Source organism: Bombina bombina, chromosome 4 (assembly GCF_027579735.1).
Source record: "Bombina bombina isolate aBomBom1 chromosome 4, aBomBom1.pri, whole genome shotgun sequence".
NCBI lineage: Eukaryota > Metazoa > Chordata > Amphibia > Anura > Bombinatoridae > Bombina > Bombina bombina.
The window spans coordinates 832,417,463-832,435,620 of NC_069502.1; the positions used below are offsets into that span (position 1 = coordinate 832,417,463).

At 39.0% G+C, this 18,158-nt stretch overlaps 1 protein-coding gene across 4 annotated transcripts in view; it reads left to right on the forward strand.

The window, feature by feature from the left end:
* Positions 1–18,158, forward strand: part of LOC128657177 (oocyte zinc finger protein XlCOF7.1) — a 221,488-nt gene that overhangs the window by 66,527 nt on the left and 136,803 nt on the right. For all 4 annotated transcript variants that reach the window (XM_053711424.1, XM_053711426.1, XM_053711427.1 and 1 more), the window contains exons 6-7: positions 14,602–14,825; positions 15,668–15,836. In XM_053711424.1, coding sequence (XP_053567399.1) covers positions 14,602–14,825; positions 15,668–15,836 — 393 coding nt within the window. The remainder of the gene's footprint in view (positions 1–14,601; positions 14,826–15,667; positions 15,837–18,158) is intronic.

Sequence of the window (18,158 nt, forward strand, 5' to 3'; positions counted from 1 at the left end):
CTTCTCTCTCACCCTCTGTTTCATGTGAATAGTACACACACACATGCCCTCTCTTCTCTCTCACCCTCTGTTTCATGTGAATAGTACACACACATGCCCTCTGTTCTATCTCACCCACTGCTTCATGTGAATAGTACACACACACACATGCCCTCTCTTCTCTCTCACCCTCTGTTTCATGTGAATAGTACACACACATGCCCTCTCTTCTCTTCACTCTCACCCTCTGATTTATGTAAATAGAACACATGCCCTCTCTTCTCTTCACTCTCACCCTCTGATTTATGTAAATAGAACACATGCCCTCTCTTCTCTTCACTCTCACCCTCTGATTAATGTAAATAGAACACACATGCCATCTCTTCCTTTCTCTCTCATCATATGCTTCATATAAATGGCACACACATATCCTCTGTCTCCTTCTCTCTCACCCTCTGCTTTTAGTGAAATAACACATGCACGTGCCCTCTCTTCCCGGACACACACATGCCTTCCCTTCTCTCTCACCCTCTGCTTCATGTAAATGGTACACACACTTGTGCCCTTCCTATTCCTTCTGCTCGCCCTCTAGTTCATCAAATTGTATTCTGAAAACTCTGATTTGTTGTGAATAAGTTATTTTTGCCTTTAATAAATGTGTCTTAATATAGGGATACAAAGGCAACTGGTACTTTGCAATATAATTATTATTTTGAATCTATGACTGTAGTGGAACATTATCTAATCTACAGATTATTATATGTACGTTGAAGCTCTGAAATTAACTGAATGTAGCTCGCCCCCGCTACCAGACCAGAGCGGGAGCGAGCTACATTCAGTTTAATGTCGCGATTGGGAGTGCTGTGATTAGACAGCGCGCCTGCGAAGTGCTTTTGAAAACCAAGACCTGATCAGAAGAGCCTGGAGAGAAGACAAGGTAAGTGCAACTTTGAGAGCCAAAATATCTCAAAGCTTTTGATTTTGAAAGCTGCCATTAAGATAATGTTATATAATTCCGCACTATGTGCAGAATTATATCACATTATTTTTTAAGTTTACTGTCCCTTTTTTTTTATTTTTTTTTTTTTTATTGAGGACAAAGAGTATACATCATACAAAAGAAAAGATAAGCAAATCATAAAATATTCACATCATACTTGATCAAAAATGTTTACAGTTGGTTATAGTACTCATTTTCTTTTCCCTTTTCAACAAATTAATAGGTCACTCTTGGACCGAGTAATATATTCTAATCAATGAGTTGTCAAACATCTTAATACAAGGTTTAAGGCTTAAATACAGCATTGTAAATGCAAATATTAAACTAACAATTGTATAAGTGGAAACAAATTGGATAATACAAATTAAAACTAGCAATCTGCATTACGTGTTAATTAAATATCTATACTAATCTTTCTAGAGTACAGGTTATATTGTTGTCATTTTGGGATCAGTCCTTTATTCCCAGGACTTTGGTTGAAGAAATGAATGGACTTCAAATATGCTCCATCACATAGTGGATGCAAAGGGGATTGTATATTATTTACCTCTAGAGTTTCTCTGAAGATGGCCTCATTTCGTATTTTACCATACAGGTTATGGGTATGTTCCGCAGATTGGATAGCCTGTCTTGCCTCTGTCAAAGTTGCTGATGCAGTTGAAGGGTCTCTGTCTTGCAAAAACTGTCTTCTGGGGGTCCACCACCAACCCCTTTAAAGATGTGGTATGTGACAGAGATCCTCTCTTCTTTAAAGGACCGTTCTGTGTTGCAGGAAGGTCGTGTATTGATGTCTTTGGTGTTGGAGAATCTGTGTCTGCTATGGCCTCTCTTGGCGGGTTGTTTGATGACTCAAGCAATTTTGAACTGCATAGCTGTCTGTGCTCCATAGGTAAAGTGATCTTGGTGTGTCTAGGCCCCTTTTGCCGATTTATCTGGAACAGGAGAAACTCTCTCTGTTTCATGTGGTGTTCTTTTCTTTGCAGTCTCAATTGTGCAGCGGATCATTAAATAATCTATCGGAGCACGATCCATTAAATGCTGTAATAATGCTTCTAGCTTTAGCCAATGCATACTGGCGACGGCACATGGTCCTGCTGCTATTATTATGTCTATTGTGTTTTGCTGAAAAAGTGTTTGTTGTCCTTTCTTTAATCAGCCCTCTTCGTGTATCGTCCAAGTTGTTTTGTTGCTCACAGTGGTAGATCAGTGTGCTCAGTTGAGGCAAAATGCCTCGGCCTGCTGAGGGGGGTATGGTTGCCTGCTGTGTCCTGCCAGGCCCTTAACGTCTGATGTCAAGCTCCAGATTCACTAATACAGCCCAATGCAAGATATGTTTGGCACGGCTATATGCTATGATATTGCAGTGGATATATTCGACTATTCTGCTGTAATTGAACTCCTTTAACTGACGGATTATGGAGATTCGCCTGGAGTCTAGGAATATGCAACTGTTTCAGGTCACAGTTTAGACACGCCCCCCCTAGTTTACTGTCCCTTTAATACTGGCATAGTTGTGAAAACAGAAGATTGGAGTGTAACTTGTCAGCTGGAATCTCCAATGCAGGAAACGTGTTACAGCGACAGTGCAGATAGGTGCAAGTGTGTGACATGTCTTCTGTTTGAGGTGTTGCCTGGGTTTTGTAATGTGAAAGTACTGTACATTATATCACTGGTCAGGGTGTCACCTCAATCATACACTGAGTGTCACAGTGCAATATAGCCTTATACTCACCAACTGTTGTCACATTTCTAGTGTTCAGTTATATCAGCCCATATCATATAATAATACCAAGCAGGAAGGCCCTATACAGCTGCTGACATTTATAGGGGAGCACACGGAGGAGCAGACACTACTCGTTAGAGAGTTTTTTTTTTTTTTTTTTTAAATTCTGTTTATTGAAACAAATATAAAATGGAGTATCCTCAGACAGAGTACAAAAACACAGGGCAAGTCTTACGTGTTTTGCACAACCTAGTGGTGCTTAATCATAGACTAGTTAGGTATAGCAGAGGAAGCCAATTTATACTCAAGGCACAAATTGATTAACCCCTGCCAACCCATAATTTGGGAAGCAGGTTGTATTTTTCAGAATTAAGTTGCACTGACCTGTAGTTTGACAGTGTTCCGTATACCCCTCTTGCCTGCCTGCTGACATTTATATCTACCACAGTATAATCATTACTATTGTCATATGATCAGCTGCGAATACACTTTGTAGGAGCATAAAATAAATCCCACAGTGCTATGTTATTTTAAATTTGCCCATCTTTATGTCCTGTCTGTATATTGTGAGTTAAAGTAAAGTTACCACAGCATTAAATACAACATCAACCAAGCAGATGCAGAAAGCAAAATACACATGTGCAAAATGGCAATATTAGTGATAATCGCCCAGATGAGAAGTGGCAGCAATGATTACCATAGAAATTGAATAAAGTGTGCAATAGTGTACCCAGTCGAATTGCATATTCTAATCAGCTGTTCACATTTAGTAAGAAAGACAATGGACCTCTCTGTAATATTGTATATGTTTGTATAAAGTAATCAGGATTTGACTCTATGGGTGTGTGTGTAGAAGCTTATTTAGTGTGTCTGTGCATGTTTACAGGGGTTGTTGGAATACTGGTGCTGTATTGTTCCTATTTCAGGTATAGGTGCGGTTGAAATACTAGTGCTGTATTGTCCCCATGTCAGGTATAAGGCCTGTTGGAATACTAGTGCTCTATTGTCCCTATGTCAGGTGTAGGAACTGTTGGAATACTAGTGCTCTATTGTCCCAATGTCAGGTAAAGGGGTTGTTGGAATTTTTGTTCTGTATTGTCCCCATATCAAGTATAGTGGCTGTTGGAATACTATTGCTGTATTATTCTCACGTCAGGTATAGGGACTGTTGGAATACTGCTGTATTGTCATGTAAGGTATAATAGCTGTTGCAATACTAGTGCTGTATTGTCCTCATGTCAGGTATAGGGACTGATAGAATACTAGTGCTGTATTATCCCCATGTCAGGTATAGGTGCTCCGTTTTCTCCACACAAAAAAATTGCCAGCAGGTGGCATTATGAAGTAGCCAGGTGGGGGTAGTGTAGTGTAATATTTTCTAATATTAAATAATTTTGTGGTATTCAAAATACAAGTTAATTCCATAATTTAACATACATGTATTTAAAGGGACAGTTTACTCAAAAAAATTCTCCCCTTTAATTTGTTCCCAATGATCAACTTTACCTGCTAGAGTGTATAAAATTGTTTACAAGTATTTCCATTACCCTTATATTGGCATTTGAAATAGTTGATTTAGACTTTGGTATCCCCACCCATCCTGAAAGTTTTTTGCCTCAAGGCCAAGCTGTGTAAACACAGCCAGTAGAAGAAATTAAACTCCCAGTGGATTATAGAAGATATAAGGTAATAAAATGTTAATTTCTTTCATGTAATTGGCAAGAGTCCATGAGCTAGTGACATATGGGATATACAATCCTACCAGGAGGGGCAAAGTTTCCCAAACCTCAAAATGCCTATAAATACACCCCTCACCACACCCACAATTCAGTTTTACAAACTTTGCCTCCTATGGAGGTGGTGAAGTAAGTTTGTGCTAAGATTTCTACGTTGATATGCGCTTCTCAGCATTGTTGAAGCCCGATTCCTCTCAGAGTACAGTGAATGTCAGAGGGACGTGAAGGGAGTATCACTTATTGAATACGATTATTTCCCTAATGGGGGTCTATTTCATGGGTTCTCTGTTATCGGTCGTAGAGATTCATCTCCTACCTCCCTTTTCAGATCGACGAAATACTCTCAAATTACCATTACCTCTACTGATAACTGTTTCAGTACTGGTTTGGCTATCTGCTATATGTGGATTGGTGTCTTTTTGGTAAGTATGTTTTTTATTACTTAAGGCACCCCAGCTATGGTTTGGCACTTTATGCATTTATATAAAGTTCTAAATATATGTATTGTACTTATATTTGCCATGAGTCAGGTTCATGTATTTCCTTCTGCAGACTGTCAGTTTCATATTTGGGGAATATAAACATCTTTTTAAAATGAAATTTATTTCTTACCTGGGGTTTAGTCTTTTTTTCAATTGACTACTTCTTACAAATTGCGGGCGGTTTTAGGCCCGCGGGTGCGACAAATGCTAAACTTTATTGCGTTTTTTTTTGGCGCGAAAAGGTACGTCTATGACACAGATTCGTCATTTCCGGCATCATACTTGACACCGAGACCTATCACACGGTTGCGTCGTTAGTGACGCAAGTGTGTCATTTTCGGTTATTTTTTGGTGCCAAAAAAGTTTAGTTACGTTGTGCGTCATTTTTTGGCGTCAAACTTTTTCATTATTTCAATACCCCATTGATGTTTGCCTCTTGATTTTTTCTCTATCAGAGGGCTATGCTATTTGCATTTTTTCCCATTCCTGAAACTGTTATATAAGGAAATAGATAATTTTGCTTTATATGTTGTTTTTTCTCTTACATTTTGCAAGATGTCTCACTTTGACCCTGCCTCAGAAGCTTCTGCTGGAACATTGCTGCTTGACATCGGTTCTACAAAAGCTAAGTGCATTTGTTGTAAAGTTGTAGAAATTATGTCACTGAATGTTATTTGATAAACTTTTACATGCAGATAATGTGTCCATCAGTAATAGTACATTGCCAGTTGCAGTTTCTTCAACTTCTAATGTGCATAATATACCTGTAAATTTTTAAAGAATTTGTTTCTGATTCTATTCTGAAGGCTTTGTCTGCATTTCCACCTTCAAATAAATGTAATAGGTCTTTTAAAACTTCTCATTTAGTTGATGAAATTTCAAATGACCAACAATATGATAATTTATCCTTTTCTGATGAGGATCTATATGATTCAGAAGATCCTCCTCAGACATTGACACTGACAAATCTACTTATTTATTTTAAATTGAGTATATGCGTTCTTTATTAAGAAGTGTTAATTACTTTGGATATTGAGGTAACCAGTCCTCTTGACGTTCAGTCTAATAAACGTTTAAATGCTGTTTTTAAACCTCCTGTGGTTTCTCCAGGAGTTTTTTCCTATTTCTGATATGATTCTAAGAAATGGAATAAGCCAGGTACTTCTTTTATTCCTTTTTTAAGGTTTAAAATATTGTATCCTTTTGCCAGCAAAATTTATAGAGTTTTGGGAAAAGATCCCCAAAATTGATGGGGCTATTTCTACTCTTGCTAAACGTTCTACTATTCCTTATCTAAGGAAGGCCTATTTATATTCAGGTCATCTTTTCAGACCTGCAATTTCTTTGGCTGATGTTGCGGCTGCATCAACTTTCTGGTTGGAGAATTTAGCGCAACAAGAATTGGAATCTGACGTATCTAGCATTATTTGCTTACTGCAACATGCTAATCATTTTATTTGTGATGTTAGATCCATGTCTTTAGCTATATTAGCTAGAAGAGCTTTGTGGCTTAAATCTTGGAATGCTGATATGTCATCTAATCTAGATTACTATCTCTTCCTTTCCAAGGTAATATTTTATTTCGTTCTCAGTTGGATTCTATTATTTCAACTGTTACTGGGGGTAAAGGAGTTTTTCTGCCTCAGGATAAAAAAACCTAAGGGTAAATCTAAGGCTCCCCCCAAGGAATCTGCCTCCAATTGGAAACCTTCCTCAAATTGGAATAAATCCAAGCCTTTTAGGAAACCAACGTCAGCCCCTAAGTCCGCATTAAGGTGCGGCCCTCATTCCAGCTCCGCTGGTAGGGGGCAGATTAAGGTTTTTCACGGATATTTGGATAAAATCTGTTCAAAATGAATGGATTCAGAGAATTGTCTCTCAAGGGTATCGAATAGGATTCAGAGTAAGACTTCCTGTGAGAAGATTTTTTTCTCTCACATATCCCACTAAAATCCAGTAAAAGCTCAGGCTTTCCTGAAGTGTGTTTCAGACCTGGAGTCTTCAGGGGTAATCATGCCAGTTCCTCTTCTGGGACAAAGTTTGGGGTTTTATTCAAATCTATTCATTGTCCCAAAGAAGGAAAATTTATTCAGTCCAGTTCTGGATCTGAAAATTTTGAATCGTTATGTTAGAGTACCAATTTTCAAGATGGTGACTATAAGGACTATTCTGCCTTTTGTTCAGCGAGGACATTATATGTCTACAATAGACTTGCAGGATGCATACCTTCATATTCCGATTCATCCAGAACATTTTCAGTTTCTGAGATTCTTTTTTCTAGACAAGCATTACCAATTTGTTGCTCTTCCATTTGGCTTAGCAACCGCTCCAAGAATCTTTTTCAAAGGTTCTAGGTGTCCTACTCTCTGTATTCAGAGAACAGGGTATTGCAGTGTTTCCTTATTTGGAAGATATCTTGGTACTAGCTCCATCTTTACGTACTGCAGAATCTCACACGAATCAACTAGAATTGTTTCTCCGGAAACATGGTTGGAGGATCAATTTACCAAAAAGTTTCTTGATTCCTCAGACAAAGGTCACCTTTTTAGGCTTACAGATAGATTCAGTGTCCATGACTCTGTCTCTAACAGACAAGAGACGTTTAAAATTGGTTGCAGCCTGTCGGCACCTTCAGTCTCAGTCATTCCCTTCAGTGGCTATGTGCATGGAAGTTTTAGGTCTCATGACTGCAGCATTGGACGCGATCCCCTTTGCTCATTTTCACATGAGACCTCTTCAGCTTTGTATGCTGAATCAGTGGTGCAGGGATTATTCAAAGATATCTCAATTTAATATCCTTAAATCCCCATGTACGACACTCTCTGACATGGTGGATAGATCACCATCATTTAGTTCAAGGGGCTTCTTTTGTTTGGCCAACCTGGACTGTGATCACAACAGATGCGAGTTTTTCAGGTTGGGGAGCTGTTTGAGGATCTCTGACAACACAAGGGGTTTGGAAATCTCAAGAGGCGAGATTTCCAATACATATTTTAGAACTCCGTGCAATTCTCAGAGCTCTTCAGTTTTGGCCTCTGTTAAAGAGAGAACCGTTCATTTGTTTTCAGACAGATATTATCACAACAGTGGCATATGTCAATCATCAGGGTGGGACTCACAGTCCCCAAGCTATGAAAGAAGTATCTCGAATACTTGTTTGGGCGGAATCCAGCTCCTGTCTAATCTCTGCGGTGCATATCCCAGGTGTAGACTATTGGGAAGCGGATTATCTCAACCGCTAGACTTTACATCCAGGGGAGTGGCTTCTCCATCCAGATGTTTTTTTCTCAGATTGTTCGGATGTGGGGTCCTCCAGAGGTAGATCTCATGGCCTCTCATCTAAACAAGAAAACTTCCCAGATACCTGTCCAGGTCCAGGGATGTTCAGGCGGAAGCAGTGGATGCGCTGACACTTCCTTGGTGTTATCATCCTGCTTATATCTTCCTGCCTTTAGATCTCCTTCCATGAGTGTTTTCCAAAATTATCATGGAACAATCATTTGTGTTGCTGGTAGTGCCAGCATGGCCACACAGGGTTTGGTATGCGGATCTGGTTCGGATGTCCAGTTGCCCGCCTTGGCCACTTCCGTTACGGCCAGACCTACTATCTCAAGGTCTATTTTTCCATCAGGATCTCAAATCATTACATTTGAAGGTATGGAAATTGAATGCTTAGTACTAAGTCATAGAGGTTTCTCTGACTCAGTGATTGATACTATGTTACAAGCTCGTAAATCAGTCTCTAGGAAGATTTATTATAGAGTTTGAAAGACTTACATTTCATGGTGTTCTTCTCATGAATTCTCCTGGCATTCTTTTAGAATTTCTAGAATTTTTACAGTTTTTTCAGGATGGTTTGGATAAGGTTTTGTCTGCAAGTTCCTTGAAAGGACAAATCTCCGCTCTTTTTGTTTTATTTCACAGAAAGATTGCTATACTTCCTGATATACACTGTTTTGTACAGGCTTTAGTTTGTATTAAGCCTGTCATTAAATCAATTTCTCATTCTTGGAGTCTTAATTTGGTTCTGAAGGCTTTACAGGCTCCTCCATTTGAGCCTATGCATTCTTTGGACATTAAACTACTTTCTTGGAAAGTGTTGTTCCTTTTGGCTATCTCTTCTGCTAGAAGAGTTTCTGAGCTATCTGCTCTTCCTTGTGAATCTCCTTTTCTGACTTTTTCATCAGGATAAGGCGGTTTTGCGGACTTCATTTGAATTTTTCCTTAAGGTTGTGAATTTTAACAACATTAGTAGAGAACTTGTTGTCCCTTCCTTGTGTCCTAATCCTAAGAATCCTTTGGAAAGATCCTTACATTCTTTGGATGTGGTGAGAGCTTTGAAATATTATGTTGAAACTACTTAAGATTTCAGGAAGACTTCTAGTCTATTTGTTATATTTTCTGGTCCTAGGAAAGGTCAGAAGGCCTCTGCTATTTCCTTGGCCTCTTGGTTAAAGCTTTTGATTCTTCAAGCTTATTTGGAGTCGGGTCAAGCCCCGCCTCAGAATTATAGCTCATTCTACTAGTTCAGTCTCCACTTCGTTGGTTTTTAAGAATGAAGCTTCAGTTGATTAGATTGGCAAAGCAGCGACTTGGTCCTCTTTGCATACATTTACTAAATTCTACCGTTTTTATGTATTTGCTTCTTCTGAAGCAGTTTTTGGTAGAAAAGTTCTTCAGGCAGCTGTTTCAGTTTGATTCTTCTGCTTTTGATTTAAGTTTTTTTCTTTCAAAAATGAAAATAAACTTATTATTTGGGGTTGTGGGTTAATTTTTTCAGCGGTATATGGCTGTTTTTATTTTATTCCCTCCTTCTCTAGTGACTCTTGAGTGGAAGACTCCACATCTTGGGTATTGATATCCCATATGTCACTAGCTCATGGACTCTTGCCAATTACATGAAAGAAAACATAATTTATGTAAGAACTTACCTGATAAATTCATTTCTTTCATATTGGCAAGAGTCCATGAGGCCCACCCCTTTTTATGGTGGTTATGACGTTTTGTATAAAGCACAATTATTTCCAAATTTCCTTTGTTGATGCTTTCTACTCCTTTCTTTATCACCCCACTGCTTGGCTATTCGTTACACTGAATTGTGGGTGTGGTGAGGGGTGTATTTATAGGCATTTTGAGGTTTGGGAAACTTTGCCCCTCCTGGTAGGATTGTATATCCCATATGTCACTAGCTCATGGACTCTTGCCAATATGAAAGAAATGAATTTATCAGGTAAGTTCTTACATAAATTATGTTTTTCTATTGTTCTTTCCAAGTATCGGTGATTGGTTTATGGACAGATATAAGATAAAGAATCAGGTATATGAACACAATGTGATAAAGTAATAAGATCTGATTATACCTTCAAGCTCAACCCATTTTATTAGGTTGTGGCTTCAAAACACAAATTCAGCTAATTGATATACACAAATAAACCTTAAAAAAGCAAATCTCATACATTTTATACCCTGCAGCTGGTAAAATAAAAGTAATTGGATACACATCAAGGGAAAAACAATTTTATAGTATACTGTCCCTTTAATGATAATTTGTGCAATAAAAATTGAACATGTTTAATATTAGCTAATTTTAGCTTAAATGGATACTAAACCCAAATGTTTACTTTCATGATTCAGATAGAGTATGTACTTTTTTCAACTTTCTAATTTGCTCCTATTATCACTTTTTCTTCATTCTCTTGCTATCTTTAGTTGAAAAAGCAGTTATGTAAGCTTAAGAGCCGGCCCATTTTTGGTTCAGCACCTAAGTAGCGGTAGCTGATTGGTGGGTAAATGTAGCCACCAATCAGCAAGTGCTACCCAGGTGCTTAACCAAAAATGGGCCTGCTCCTAACCTTACATTTCTGCTTTTTCAAATAAAGATAGCAAGAGAATAAAGGCAATTTGATAATAGGATAAAATTAGAAAGTTTATTAAAATTGCATGCTCTATCTGAATGATGAAAGAAAACATGTGGGTTTAGCATCCCTTTAAAGGACCAATAAATACAGTAGGATTAAATAATGCATTATAGTGCATTAACCAGTAGATTTATTTTTTCTGACAAATGTATTTTTTCCCTATTTGCCTGCTCCCTGTATTATGTGACAGCAATCAGCCAATCACAGACTAAAAATACGTATACCCTATGAACTTGTGTGCATGCTCAGTAGGAGTCGGAAAGTGTGTATATAAAAAGATTGTGCAAAATTTGTTAAAATAAGTAAATTGGAAAATCTCTTAAAATTGCATACTCTATTTGAATCATGAAATTTTAGCCTTGTGGTCAGTAAAATCATCCGGGGGGTGCACCCGCTAAAAAGGTCTGGGGAGAACATTGGGTGATGTTGGAATACTACTACTGTATTGTCCCCATGTCAGTCAAGGGGCTGGTTGGAATATTAGTGCTGGATTGTCCCTATGTCAGGTATAGGGGCTGTTGAAATACTAGTGCAGTATTGTCCCCATGTCAAGTATAGGGTCTGTTGAAATACTAATGCTGTATTGTACCCATGTCAGGTATAGGGGCTGTTGAAATATTAGTGCAGTATTGTCCTCATGCCCGGTATAGGGGTTGTTGGAATACTAGTGCAGTATTGTCTTCATGTCAGGTATAGGGTTTTTTGGAATACTAGTGCAATATTCTCCTTATATCGGGTATTAGGGCTGTTTAGCATAATACTGCTGGTGTGTCCCCATGTCAGGTATAGGGGCTGTTAAAATACTAGTGCTGGTTTGTTCCCAAGTCAGGTATAGGGGCTGTTGGAATAATAGTGCTGTATTGGACTAATGTCAAGTATTGGGGCTGTTTGAACACTAGTGCTATATTGCCCCCATGTCACCTATAGGGTCTGTTTTAATACTAGTGATATACTGTCCCCATCAAGTATAGGGGCTGTTTAAGTACTAGTGCTGGATTCTCCATATGTCAGGTGTAGGGGCTGTTGGTTTAATAGTTCTGTATTGTTCCCATGTCAGGAATAATGGCTGTTTTAATACAAGTGATGTATTGTCTCCATATCAGGCATAGTAACTGTTGGAATACAAGTGCTGTATTGTCTCCATATCGGGTATAGGGGCTGTTGAAATAAAAGTGTTGTATTGTCCCCATGTTAGGTATAGGGACTGTTGGAATACAAGCGTTGTATTGTCTCCATGTCATGTATTGGGCCTGTTGAAAAACTAGTGCTGTATTGTCTCCATGTCAGGTAAAGGGTTGTTGGAAAACTACTGCTGTATTGTCCCCATGTCAGATATTGGGGTTTTTGGAATACTAATGCTGTATTTTCCTAATGTCAGGTATAAGGGATGTTACTGTGATGTAAATATGCAAGGTTTTAATGAAAACAATTAGAATGGATTCTATTTTAAAAACGCCAAAAAAACCTGTTAAGCAAAATTAGAGAAATATGGATTTTTAAAAAGGCAATTTAAACATAGATCACAATATTAAGTTTTATTGGTAATCTAGTATAAAAATCAGAGCCCAACTTTATTAGGAGGTTCTCTACAAAACTAGAACCCCCACATTAGATTGCAAATAGAGACTCACCTAGACTAGACATTCTCTATAACTTACACGGGGACCCCCACACCATCTCCCCTCCTCCCATTTCTTCACACCTTCTCACCGCTAATAATAATCTCCAGACTCTCTCTCGCCCTATCACCCCCTTATTTTTTAGATCCAGAAAAGTGTTTGGGTAACCTATAGAAAAGACACTTCCCTCATATCTTACTCTCTTTATGAAATATGCTTTTCTTGAAATTGACCAGTTAAGTAGTTATATTTTGGTTATAATTATTATAGTTTAAACGTAACTTCCATGTACAGGTGAAACTCGAAAAATTAGAATATTGTGCAAAAGTTAATTTATTTCACTAATGCAACTTAAAAGGTGAAACTAATATATGAGAGACTCATTACATGCAAAGCAAGATAGTTCAAGCCATGATTTGTCATAATTGTGATGATTATGGCTTACAGCTCATGAAAACCCCAAATCCACAATCTCAGAAAATTAGAATATTGTGAAAAGGTGCAATATTCTAGGCTCAAAGTGCCCCACTCTAATCAGCTAATTAAGCCATAACACCTGCAAAGGGTTGCTGAGCCTTTAAATAGTCTCTCAGTCTGGTTCAGTAGGAATCCCAATCATGGGAAAGACTGCTGACCTGACAGTTGTGCAGAAAACCATCATTGACACCCTCTATAAGGAGGGAAAGCCTCAAAAAGGTAATTGCAAAAGAAGTTGGATGTTCCCAAAGTGCTGTATCAAAGCTGTATCAAAGAAAGTTATGTGGAAGGGAAAAGTGTGGAAGAAAAAGGTGCACAAGCAGCAGGGATGACCGCAGCCTGGAGAGGATTGTCAGGAAAAGGCCATTCAAAAGTGTTGGGGACTTTCACAAGGAGTGGACTGAGGCTGGAGTCAGTTCATCAAGAGCCACCACACACAGACAGATCCTGGACATGGGTTTCAAATATCATGTTGCTCTTTTCAAGCCACTCCTGAACAACAAACAACGTCAGAAGCATCTTACCTGGGCTAAAGAAAAACAGACCTGGTCTGTTGCTCAGTGGTCCAAAATTCTCTTTTCTGATGAGAGCAAATTTTGCTTCTCATTTGGAAACCAAGGACCCAGAGTATGGAGGAAGAATGGAGAGGCACACACTGCAAGATGCTTGAAGTCCAGTGTGAAGTTTCCACAGTCTGTGTTGATTTGGGGAGCCATGCCACTCCGCATTGAGGCAGTAATTGCTGCAAAAGGGGCCCAAACCAAGTACTGAGTACATACAGTATGCATGCTTATACTTTTCAGAGGTCCGATATTGTTCTATGTACAATCCTTGTTTTATTGATTGCATGTAATATTCTAATTTTCTGAGATTATGGATTTGGGGTTTTCATGAGCTGTAAACCATAATCATCACAATTATGACAACTCACAGCTTGAACTATCTTGCTTTGCATGTAATGAGTCTATCTCATGTATTAGTTTCACCTTTTAAGTTGCATTAGTGAAATAAATGAACGTTTGCACGATATTCTAATTTTTCGAGTTCTACCTGTAGTTAACAATGACCGTATCAAACGTGATAAGACATATTGTGCACACATAGCTATGTTTTGTACAACTTTACTTTTTTAATATAGCTGATTACAAAAAACTAAACAAAAAAAAACTGTAATACACAAAACATGGGAATTCTGGTTGGCTACTGTGGGGTGTATTTGCAAAAGTGACTAAAACTCAGCTATGTTGTTACTACATGGAATTTTTTCCAGATGTGACTGCTAGTGATCTAGACTCAGGTTTAATTCAATTAAATTACACAATTCTTGTTTACATTTTATTTTCATCTTAAGTTTTTAAAAGAGACCATTGACACTGTAAATAGTGATTCTTTAGATTGTGTGTGTGTTTTATTATTAATTCAATTGAAAATGATACTAAGATTTCATTGAACATGGAACAAACAGAAGATAATTGGCTAATAAATATACCAGAAGCTGCAGAGCAGGAAATATGTGACAATATAGGTACAGGTGATTGTACGTGTGTGATATGTCTGAGGGACACAGCACAGGTGAGTGTATGTGTGTGACATGGCTGTGGGAAACAGGGCAACAGGCTGCACACAGATATTGTTCAGAAATTTTTTTTGTCCTTTTTTGCTTATAGGTCTTTCAGCTGAACCAGTGGACACTTACTTCAGGATGGCTACTAGAAGCAGAAGAATGCCTAAGAAGTATCTGGATGGCGAGAATTTGTGGACGGGCAGCGCAGTGCGAGAGGAGAAGAAGGTCAAGAAGAGAAAAAGGAACACTGTAGGAGTTAGAGGCATGGAGTCACAGGGGACTGTCTTTCCTGAAAGGCTAGGGAGTGCTGTGCAGGCTGTCACAGAGGTAAGTGTTGGGCCCTTTCATTCCCTTCCTGCCCCCCCCCCCCCCCTTTATCTTCCTTTAGTCCTCATTCTTATGCTTGGTCTTCCGGATCTAACTCTGTCCAATCCCTAGCTCCCCCTCCTATACACTGGGTTGTTTCTGAGCAGGCCTTGTCTTTACCGGATATTCCCCCAGGTCAGGGTGGCCCTGTGTCATCGGCTTATAATTCTGCAGAGCAGGTTTTTTCTGTAGGGCCAGAGCTTGTAAGTGTTTTTTTGTTTTTTTTTGGCCGATCCTGGAACAGCCCCAGCCCCCTTGTAGGGAGGCGAGATCAGCTTCACATAGACCAGCGTTGGGTCCGTATGTGATCAAGGAGGGCATCCATTCCTCCGGGGGTATGTTTAGGCTGGGCGGAAGGGAGTTCCTATAAAGAGTATCAAATCCGTACCTATGTGGTAGACGGGGGTTTGTCAGATGAGCGGTCGAGCTAGGATAGGGACAGGGGAACCAGAAGGGGCCCTCAGATTGTAGGTCACTATACGATAGTTGATCACACTGCCCCGCACTATAATGCTAAAAATCTATGTTGTGGGTGAGGTGATGTCATATCGTTATGCCTCCCAAATAGTTTTTCAGGGCATCAGGGTAGGCATTGCCACAGAGATAGTGCGGGTAGGGGATATGTTCATGAGGCCAATAATATACACCAGCAGTCCTTTGTCCAAATAACAAACACTCAAAGGAATGCTAAATTTTTAAAGGTCAGCGACGGGCACTTATATATGAGAGTTAATGATTCATCTAATAATGTGCTGTTAAATGCTGGTAACCATATGAGTATGAGTAACATATATTATCCACAGGCTGGAAAGGAGGTTTCATTTGGAATCACGGCTGGGGAAGGGCGGAGGGAGCAGCCAACTAAGGAGCAACGAGATCAAGGAACAGAGAGCCAGCAGGAGCAACCCGGTCCGAGCAAAGTGAGGCCTAGGGAGGAACTTTCAATTCGTGGAGCGGGGGTACATAAGAAAGGTAAGAAATGTAGTATTGTTATCTCATCCGATAGTTCTAGTTGCAGGTATGATTCTGATGTTGTTATATTCCCAAATATGAAAAAAAAAGTAGGGGAACGGTTGGGGTCAAAAAGCCTCTGATTCAGAGGAAAGTGAGGGGGATAATGTTATGGATAACGAAACAAATGGTGTTAAATCAGTACCACTCTCTTCACATTTAAAAGGAAAAATAGTGCAGAAAGCTCAGAAAGAAAAGTTCCTTGACTTTTTTTAGTATTACTAGGGAAGCTGTTGCCACTAAGTCAAGAGCAAAGAATGCAGCAGCACCACCAATTCTTCTTAAAGGTTTATTGGACCAAAGACATATTTGTTTTAATAAACCTTTAACAAGAATTGGTGGTGTTGCTGCATTGTTTGCTCATGGATATTTGTTTGGGGAATTTGGTGTATACCCTGACAGCTTGCACACCTTATATACCTGCTTGAGTGCTGAACAGAGTTTGAATTGCCACTAAGTCAACAGGAGAAGGCGCTAAGGCTAGGAAAAAGATTTCATTTGTGGACTGGGTTAAAGGGTTTGCAGTATACTCTGAATGTTTTCTGGATGTTTTTTGGATGCTCATCTAGAGCAAATAATAGGTATGATGCAGTATTTGCATTTAATTGCGGATTGTTTCACAAGCTATGGGGGAATTCAAGAGAGGTAGCGTGGCCACGGGTGTAAAGGGCAGAAAGGATTTTTGGGTAAAAATCATTGACATATGGTCATGCTTAGTTCAATTAGCAGAAGAGCAGGAATCCGTTTATTGTTAAGAGAAATAAATATGAGGTGAAGGAATGTTGGGCGTTTAACGGCAAGCTCTGTGACAGGGTATTATCTTGTAAGTACAAACATATTTGTAAACACTGCACAGGTAATCACCCCAGTTTGGATTGTAGAAGAAAAGAAGGTGGTAAGAATAATTCCTTTCAGGGCTCAGGCAGATTTCAAGGGGGTGGGGCAGGGGTTGGTCAGAATCCCATTGAAAGTAACTAAGATTTTGAAGGAATTGGAATTATATCATAATGTCAAGGACAGAGGGATGTTAAAGGAAGGTTTTGAATTTGGTTTAAAGGTGCCTATTCAGGGAGAGGTATATGGGGCAAAAAAGGCAAATAATTTAAAATCTGCATACGAATTACCAGAGGTATTGAGGGAGAAATTAAAAAAGTTAGTTGATTTAGGGAGGATAGGAGGCCTTTTTTTTTTTTTTTTAAGTTTTGAAAAAGCTTTATTGAAATAACTTCAAACATATACAAGCAGAGAATAAAACACTCACAGCATAAGTCTGTTGGCAATCATCGAAATCCCTGTGTTTCAGTTCTTACATTTGTTGTGGGTTAAACAAAATAATACAATAAGAAATGGACTAGAAAGGCCATCAAACAACAATTATCAATATTGGTTACATAGAGAATTGTCAATATGAATTTTGCAAGTGTTTAGCAGGACATAAAGAAAAAGAAGCATAGACAAACGAAGGAAAGGAAGAGGAAAGAAAAAGAAGAGAAGAGGTCAAATACACGTGTTCCTGAGTGAAGTGAAATTAAGTTTGCTGAGGGATATTAAAATTACAGTATGGGCTTACCCCTATCAAGGGTGTTAGGTTATCTTGCGTCCTCCTGGTAATTAGCTGCGGGGTCTGGATTCCCATAGGAAGAGAATCTCGCAATAGAAATCCAATTGGTTAATGGAGAAGTAATGAAACCTCTCTAGTCGTATATTTAGCGAAACCTGAGCAAGCCACTCGTCAGTCGTAGGAGTAATCTCCTGTTTCCATCTCCGAGGAATGACTTGCTTAGCACTATTCAATGCAATGTGTAGAAGCCTAGTGTGGGCCTTAGATCGCATTTTGGGAATATCATGGAAGAGTAAAACTACTGGATCTAGAGGAATGTTGCGTCCTAGTAGTTTGCTAATTTCCTTAGTTATGGAGAACCAAAACGGCTGAATACTAGGACATGACCACCAAATATGGTACATGGAACCCTCTTGGTTGCACTTCCTCCAGCATCTGTTAGATGTCAGGGGAAAGATGTATTGTAGGCGTTGCAGGGTCAAATACCATCTCATTAAGAGTTTATAATTGACTTCCAGCAGGGAGGCGGAGTGAGAAGATTTGGCTATGTTGTGGAAAATTTTATTCCATTCCTCTACTGATACTTGCCCCGCAAGGTCTTTTTGCCATTTTTGTGTGTAAGAAGAAAGGTGGTCTGTTGGAGTGAGTTCAGAATAGCATACAAAAGAGATATAGTATGGGCTGGTTGGTGAGGTGCACTACATAGTTGTTCAAATCTAGTG